Source organism: Erigeron canadensis, chromosome 3 (genome assembly GCF_010389155.1).
Source record: "Erigeron canadensis isolate Cc75 chromosome 3, C_canadensis_v1, whole genome shotgun sequence".
NCBI classification, from domain to species: domain Eukaryota; kingdom Viridiplantae; phylum Streptophyta; class Magnoliopsida; order Asterales; family Asteraceae; genus Erigeron; species Erigeron canadensis.
Genome location: NC_057763.1, coordinates 13,455,224 through 13,464,271, shown reverse-complemented (window position 1 = coordinate 13,464,271; position 9,048 = coordinate 13,455,224). Strand labels below are relative to the sequence as shown.

Below are 9,048 nucleotides of genomic sequence, written 5' to 3'. Positions count from 1 at the left end.
ACCACTCATTTTTCTCTCTCCTCAAATCTTAACCACTCATTTTTCTCTCTCCTCTATAAATTACTTTATTCCTCTAATTTATTCAAAATCTGTTATTTCAAAAACCGTAATATATAAAAATTATATGAGTGGAGCTCATACAGTTAAGACATTTGACTATCAAACTATATGAACTATCACCTTCTATGACCTATCATCCTCACCATCTCAACGCCGCAACGCGCGGGTACTTTCTCTAGTAAAGCAAATAAGATCTTAACTTTCAACTTTCAACAAATTCTAATGCATGATGTATCATATATATGATATATCTATAACCCACATACCCCGCCACTGGCACCACCGCCACCTCACTGATATGTCGTATTTTATACCCATTTCCCACGATTAATATAGTTAATTTAGCATGCTCGCTGAGTTGTTTTCGTATACAATTGTTACGTTTATGGTATTTATTAGTGTTTTAGGTTACTGACATGTATGTAAGCATAAATCTGGAGAAAATAACTTTCTGGAGACAAAACGAGTGCTAACGGATGAATTCTGGAGCGTTTGGATGGAGAAATAAGTTGGTCAACAAAAGTCAAAATCCATTGCGCCGCAACTCATTGTTGCGCCGCAACAGATATGTCAGAAAATGAAGTTGCGCCGCAATAGGAAGTTGTTGTGCCGCAACACCTCAAGTCTTCAGCCAGCTCGAATCAATAAAAGTCAAAGTCAACGCGAAAGTCAAACTTCATTGCGCCGCAACGTTTCATTGCGCCGCAACAAGGATCGAATCTGTAGAATATGTTTTCATTATTTATCATTATCAAACGATTTTCAACATTCGGTACAATATGTTTTCATATACTATTGTTTGTTTTTATTCGTACTATAATATGAGTGGCTAATCGTCTTCTCATCGATGTTGATGGAGTGAAACAATATGTAAAGATTGCATTCTTTTTATACTTCAAATTGATTTAATTTAACGTTGTGTCGTGATCTTAACTTATTAAGTCTTTGTCATTTAATTATTGATTGCGGATAGTTTTTGCATAATCTTAGTGGTAACTAGGTTGTGTAGGAGGTATTTTGATTGCTTGGTTAGGAGCGATTGGTTCTATGACGGGTACGGTAGAAGGTAATCAATAATTAATAAGAGTTAATGAGTTAATGGTTGGGTACAATCAATAGACACAATTGTTATCTAAAATAACCAAAACCATTGTTGAATTCGAGAAATTATAAAAGGCGTCTCGGGGTTCCAGTCTTAATAATGGAACTAGTTTAAACAAGAGAGTCAAATGAAGTTGTTAACTTCACGGGTACGGGGTTGGCGATCAATTTTAGTCTCGGTTATTTAATCAACTAAATTGAATTTGAACTTCATCAAATGTGCAATCTTAACATGTTGTCGAGCGAAATCAAGATGGATGACCTTTAAATTCTTGTTTCATACAACAAAATCTTCTTTTGATTAATCCCGACGGATTACTAACTCTTTTCACTAACTGCTTGCAATGTGGCAACTCGGACACAAAACCCCCATTTTCTTGAAATCACTTAATTTTTACAATTGCTTACAAAAGTCTTTGTGAACGATCGGGTACACTGCCTGTGAGTGTGTAGTAGTCAGTCTTTTGGTAAATCGTGTTTATAAATTTTAAAGCTAGATTTTACACATCACTCACCACTGCCACCGCTACCTTTAACAACCCCCCCCCCCCCCGCCCCCGCCCCACCCCACCCCCACCACCACCACCACCGCTGCAGCCGCCTCACCACCATCGCCGCCACCAATCACAGACACCACCCGCCACTGCCACACCCCGTCACCACCTCCGCATCGTCCCAACCATTTACCCTTTTTTTTTTAAGGTACAACCACAACGATCTGGTATTTTGACTATTACCTACAATGAGGCTCTTTCCGCTTCTATTTTACTTATCTTTCGATTAACCGGATTTGTTGTCACTAGATGACAAAAATGTCTTCACACGCAACTACGCAAGGAAAATGACTTCGCAGAAAGCCTATAACTATGATTTGTTCCTTTATTCGTTTTAGATCCCTTTATTCTTTTTAGAAAGGGTGTACTCAAATTAATCCATCCTTAACTTAAGAGACCTTTAACTTAAATACTTTTTTGTGCATGTCATTGACATGTCGGCATAATTAAGCATGGTTTCCACTCACCATTATGAGTAGTTAAAAAGGTTTTAGGTAAAATAAAAAAATGTTAAATTAAAACAAATAAAACAATAGGTTTTCTTTTATTGAAAATCACAATGCATCATGAAAACAATCATACATTAATTGTTTCGTAAATCTTCGTACATCATTTTAATCATGATCTAAGTGTCAAGATATTGTCTTATATGTTTTATTTTAGGAAAATGCTAAACAAAGTCCTTAGAGTTTACTTAACATGCATAAAAAGTTTGTCTGTTTCCATATCAAAAGTCCACCCCTAATTTTTATGGTAAGTATACAACTATTTAATGCACCTTAACAAAAGCCAATAAGATTTTGTTTAACAAAACCCTTTATTTTAATACATGTTTTAGAGTATGTAACACCTAGTTAAGACTTAAAGAGTACTATAGTAGTATAGTAAGATCCTACACGCTACAGGTAGCTTGTTCTCAATCTGGGCCGGATCAGGCCCAGTTGTTTTGGGTCATAAACTTACTTGGGAACGAGTAGTTTATTAGAAAGAAACTGGGAAGACTGTTGATATGGGTCAACTGAATTATATTTATGGATTTAAACCAGATCCACTTGGTAGAAAAGTCAGCAACAAAGATTGTGAAGCACTTATTCTGCCCATAATTAGCAAAAAGACAAAGGGATGAAGACCTGTTTCTATGCGTATAACTTCTAGAGCAGTTTGTTCATCTACCAATATATATATATAATAAGGGGTTAAATTCTTTTATGAAGAAACAAGAACTGTTAGATGAATTCAAACTTTTGATTACAACCCATAGATCTAAATAATAATACCATTACCAAATTTAATATTAAGTAAACACAACATTAGTCCATCTACTTTGGATAATATACACTTTTTTGTTTTCCATCACTAATTTACAGTTTCCACCATTAATATTTAATCACTAATATTAACAAAACATAATATTAGTCCTTGTATTTGAAATAATTAAATTTTATATATTTAATAAAGTATGTATATACCTAGGAAGCCATAGATCGATCGATCAGTGTAATGTATAAACATAATGAACTAATATATATACTCATGCATGTATGAGTTTATTATATTATATACATTAAAGGTCATTTAGATTATCCGACTATTATTCAACTAATATAGATAACTATTAATTTATTAATAAAAGAAAAAGCATGTCATTCACTATATATACTAGATACTAGATTAAACTCGTATGTTGTGCGGGATAATTGAGAACTTAAATATAAAAACAATAATTGATAGTTACATTATTATTCATAGTTATGGTAATATAAAGTACTATCAGATTACGACTGATAAAAATGTTTATGAATATATTATATACGCCAAGTATAAAAGCAAGACTAATGAAACATAAATATTTAAATCATAAAAGTCTTTCTCATGATATATAATTATTAAATATAATATAATAAATACTTTTCAAATAATAAACATAATATAATAAACAATCTTATTTGATAAAAGATAATTATCATTGAATTAATTTAAAAAAAAGTAGTATAATGTATATAATCTTTGTACTTATATATAAAATGGAAAATTAAATATTAATGATTAGGATTATGATTAATGATTATGATCAAAATTGATGATAAAGATTGTACATGGCAACATAGATATAATAATTTAAATGAAATTTTGGCACCTCATTAAAAATCTAATGTGACAAAAAACTAAAAATGTCACCTATGAAATTATCATCTCTTAGTTACATAGAGAGATTGAATGCATGATATATAATTATAAAAACATAATGAGTTTGAATTTTTCATTACAAGCCTTAAATTTTTTTATTTAACTTAGTTTAATTTCGTACGCATATTTAAATTTCAATGCAAGAAGAATTACCTTTTATATTTTGACAAAATATTACAAGAAAAAAAATTAAAAAAGAGTTATAAAATACGGAAAAATACTAGAACAAAACACAAAAATATGGAAGTTAGATTGTCTAATTTATTATTGGAAGTTAGATTATTCGAACAAAACACATAAAATAAATATGTTATTTTATTAAATAGATACATAATGTAGTTTAAGATTTATAATCGAGTATTTGATTTTATATAAATAAGAAGATAATATGTTTTTTGAAATTTTATTTAAATCACAGGGTAGATTGAAGGGAACCCTTTGATCCCGTGTACCGAATTGGTACCTACGAAACCTCAATGTTGAGTTTTTTTGCATCGATGATTAGCTATCATTATCAGTCTTATCCACGACAAGAATTGAACACGCGTCCCTCAAGACAACAGACTCTCAATGATGCCATGGTGGCCAACCCACCTAAATGAGTTGGTTTGAAATTTAATTATAGTAGATAAAGTGTTTTGTCTATATTTACTTTTATATCGTCATTATACAAATATATAACAACCATATTATAGAAAACAACTACACTAAAGAGCAAGTTTGAATATTACTATATTCACCAGTATTAGATGTATTAACATTACATTGTCATTATACCAAAATTTATATATCTTACTAGCCATTTTTGATGCAAATAAAACTTTAAATAACAATACAATTGTATTTTAACATGTTTTATCTATAATTAATAATTATGTTATTCTTAAAACTTATTGTGTTTATTTCACGGATTTATATTGTCTCGTGTAATATACAGAAAATATAATTTTACTTTTACATATAAATAAATACGATTTTCTTAAATAATTATTAACCAATTGAAATATTTTATTTATTTAATTAACATTTGCTTATGTTGTTGATCCTATCAAACTGAAAAACTTATTACTTGACACTTTTTAATAAGTTATTCATTATATGTTTTTCCTAATAAATCTAAAAGTTGAAATTTAGGGTTTCTTATAAGATTATATTATGAACTTTCAAATCTTAATTATTTTATTATAATTTGCTTTTACATAAGTTATGTTAATTAAAGTAAATATTAAAAGTTTAAGATTTTAATTTCCTAAATATTTTAGTTTTTAAATTTGTTACATAAATTCAATATTTGTTTCAAATATTATTAATATTAATAATAAAATTCAACCATGATTTTAAAAAAAGTATTTTGAAAATTTCTAAAAATTTAACTATAAATACATAATCCGAAACCTCAATATATTGATGTGAAATTAATTTTAAGAATTTCAAAAGGTTAACTATAAACACAAAAAGTAAACTTTCAAAAGGTGAGCTACTGACAAGGTCTTAAACCTTAAGGAAATTCATCAGGGTATAAATCACACTTTCGAAGTTTGTATGAGTAGATAATTAAGAGGGTTTTCAATAATATTAGGTTTCATCTCAGACATGTGTGGTTCAAATACTAACTACTTTTGTTTTGTTAAAATTTCTTTATATGAATATTTATATAAACATTAAACTACGTGAAAATTGTAAAAAATGACTAATATAGTTACATTAATTAAAGAGAAGTCAAATCCATATAGAGCTTTTATTTATATTCCGCTATACAAATCTGTTTATATTGAATTTCAAACTATCACTTGACACAATAATTTGAAGTGTTACTAATTGTTTATAGAAACATAAAATCATGAAATTTTATGTTTTTTTTTCTATATAAAGACATACATTAACAACAAGATACTAATTAATTTACAACTATTTTCAACATCTTTTATATATGGTTGTCAATGTATGATATTGTGAAACGATAACTTGTCACTAATTAAATATGTTATCTCGCGTATTACGCGGGACAATAATCTAGTTTGTTATAAAAACAGACCTTTTATTTTTATGTTTCTAATTATAAACTTCATTATCGAAGTATTGAGGCTTCAGAGAAAATAAAAACATAAAGTTCATTATATTTATACTTAAAGTTAAACAATTATTAAAAAGTCATTACAGTTTTTTTTAGAAGAAAAAAAAACAATTTCTTTTAATACAATTAGGTGGCGTTTGTTTTCGACTTAATAAATTAAGTCGTGACTTAATCTAAAATACTTAATCCATTAAGTCATCAAAAGTGTTTGTTTTTTTGACTTAATAAATAAAAAACAACTGTATTGACTTAATCCATACAGATATTACTTATCCATTCAGTCACTTAATCAATTCAGTCACTTAATGATTAAGAAAACAAACAGGCCCTTAGAATACGGCAAAAAGAACAAGGTTTGGATTAAGTAGTTAACACCCTTGCTCAAGAAACACAAGTCAAGAATTCGATCCTTAGAGTCAAAGTACTTTTTCAACCTTAAGTAAAACCGGAAACAACGTGTATATCTATCTTAGGAAGTACGGCCGTTTTCATTTTAACATCACAAATACATCGTGGAACACGATATTGGAACCATAACCTGCTAAAAACTGTATCGGGAATTACTTACGGAAGCAAAACCGAATTATGGAGTTCCGGCTATTCAATCACGGCGTACTAATATTACGACAATGATTAAAAAGCCAATTAAATCAAACTGAAACAATATCTATGAATGCCTCTACACTCGACTCGGTGGATTCTTTGAATTAAATAAACTCGTCGATTATAGTATGATCACTATGATGGATGCATAGTGACCCATTAATAAATGGATTGGTATGTGGTGGAGCCTGAGACTGTAAGATCTTGGGTTCATATTTTGATGTGAGCAAAATGCTTCCAGGAATGAAGACAAGGGTTTTCAGTATGAGTTTTCTCTGAAATTGGAGTTGGGTGAGGCATACCGCTGAACCCAAAATTATCGTTGAAAATAAGAATAAAAAAATTATGGATGCATAGTGATCGAATTGATGGTTAATTTTGATTTAAGATTTCTTCAACACAATCCGTATCCAACTATTTAACTTTTAACACTCAATACATTAATCTTGAGAATGTTGATACATAGATATTTCGTAAAAGGGAAACAAGCAATACAAATACTAAATATTCACGTAAAACACAATTTAAAAACAGTTCAAAATCGTATAATCGAAAAAGATACAACAAGATTGATGGCACCTTTTGAGTTATAGTCATCAAGTCAATACTCATTGCGATGATGAGTAGTATCGAATCCAACTAGCGATTGGCAGTAATTAACATTGGTTAAGACAGTACTCGTTGACCCGCATTCACTACCTAAAACAGAAACAGTTGACTTATCGAGCTTGACTGACGACCATGGATAATGGATGTTCTGGCCACCAGCCTGACCCAAATGTGAAGAGGACCGTTGCATCTTGACGGCTCTTGGGACGTTCCTTCCCTCTATCGAAGGACGTCTTCTAGCTACACTTGAAGACTGCCTTTCATAGACTGAATTGATATCAGCTGGCCGCTGCTTTGGGGCGCTATGGGACCGTGCTTTTGCCCTTGATGATTGAGTGTTTGCCATATAGCTTGGAAACTCGTACAACGATTCAGCATATTCAGGTTTTGAACTTGGGCTACTTTGGGTGTTAACATACGAAAAGTCCTCAAAATGATGACCATAACCCCTTGGACTTGGTTCAGACGGTGCGGGTGAGGCAGGAATGGAACCTCTTTCTCTAGAATAGCTTTTTCTAGTACTTCTGGTGTCCATTTCTACAATCTTGATGTGTTCTTCTGGACAATCTTGAGCTCTGATACCATGATAAAATTCCGACTCAGGCCAACCATAATATGGATTTATTCCATCATTACTACGCCTTCGTCTAGCACAAGCACGTGCCTGAACAGTCACCAACGCCTGCATGCACCTTAATGTCGCAGTAGCTCGTTTCCTCACCAAATGGCCTCTCACGAGGGCTTGTAGCTTCACTAATCCTTTCAAAGCATACAATGCCTTTCTTGCTAAGTAAGACCTAAAAACCGATTGAATCTTGGTAGCGGAAGCATGTTTCACGATAGCAGCTGCTCTTGCGGCTGCTGCATTGGCGGCAGCCGCGTTAGCAACAGCTACCTCCATTGCAAGCTTCTTCTGCTCGTAGTTCTCTACTTCATGTAGCAATGAGGTTGGTGTAGTAGACATTAGCTCTATGGAATTGGTAGTGGTGGTGGTGGTAGGCGGAGGGTTGGCAGACGACCGCCTAAAGCTCCATCTACGCTTCTCCTTAGGGGTTGATGGCGCTACGGAAGAAGGTGATGTTGGCTTCTCATGGACGAGATGCTTGTCTTTTTTCCCGGCCAACAAATTCTTGATCCATTTGCTTGTCTTCCCCATTTCTTGGCAAACTATGTTCCACACACTTTGGTAATGAGATGACAAAGAACAGAATAATTTGTAGATCTAAATGTCACTCTTTCTGTAATTCATTACCAACTTGCTTCCAAAATAACATTATGTATTTTTATTCATTATAACCCAATTGGAATTTTGTATGCAATTAATATTTGTCTCTATTACAAAGATTTTGTTGAGATTTTATTCCTTTAAGAAATTGACTGTGAACATGTTCTTCTCAAAATATATTTAACGGGGAAGACAATATTCATTCAGAAAACATTATGCAAGCAAGACATTTTTGTTACGAGTTATTTTTATTATTGAACATGGACTGTTTTATACTCTTATTTGTTGTTGTGCAAGACATGAGTTAGTGCACATATTAAAATTTAATTGGTTTTATCGCAATAGTTATTCTGCCACACACATTCAAAATATTCAAACCATTTCTTGACATTTAGAAGTATCCAAATTATTTATCAAAGATAACTGCTATCTAACAAGCTTGCATAATACTAGCATAGAAAATGTTTTCAAGTTTCTATTTAATTTTGTAAAAAATAAAATGGTTTTCCATCCCTAGAAAACAATATGAAAATTTTAAAAACGTGTTCAAAACATGAAAATTGAAAACAATTTGAGGTTTTTTAAAATTTAGAAAATAGAAAATGAAAAGTGAAATACTATAAAACATTCTTTTT

The 9,048-nt window shown here is 31.3% G+C and overlaps 1 protein-coding gene across 1 annotated transcript; it reads right to left on the bottom strand.

The window, feature by feature from the left end:
• Positions 1-6,996: 6,996 nt before the first annotated feature.
• Positions 6,997-8,590, bottom strand: LOC122593260 (protein IQ-DOMAIN 19-like). The gene has a single exon (XM_043765647.1). The coding sequence runs from the start codon at positions 8,342-8,344 to the stop codon at positions 7,181-7,183; it is 1,164 nt and encodes a 387-aa protein (XP_043621582.1). The 5' UTR covers positions 8,345-8,590; the 3' UTR covers positions 6,997-7,180.
• Between the last annotated feature and the right edge of the window lie 458 nt (positions 8,591-9,048).

What these genes read in the sequence shown, in the direction of transcription:
- LOC122593260 (XM_043765647.1), bottom strand. Translation starts at nt 8,344, where the DNA reads ATGGGGAAGACAAGCAAATGGATCAAGAATTTGTTGGCCGGGAAAAAA.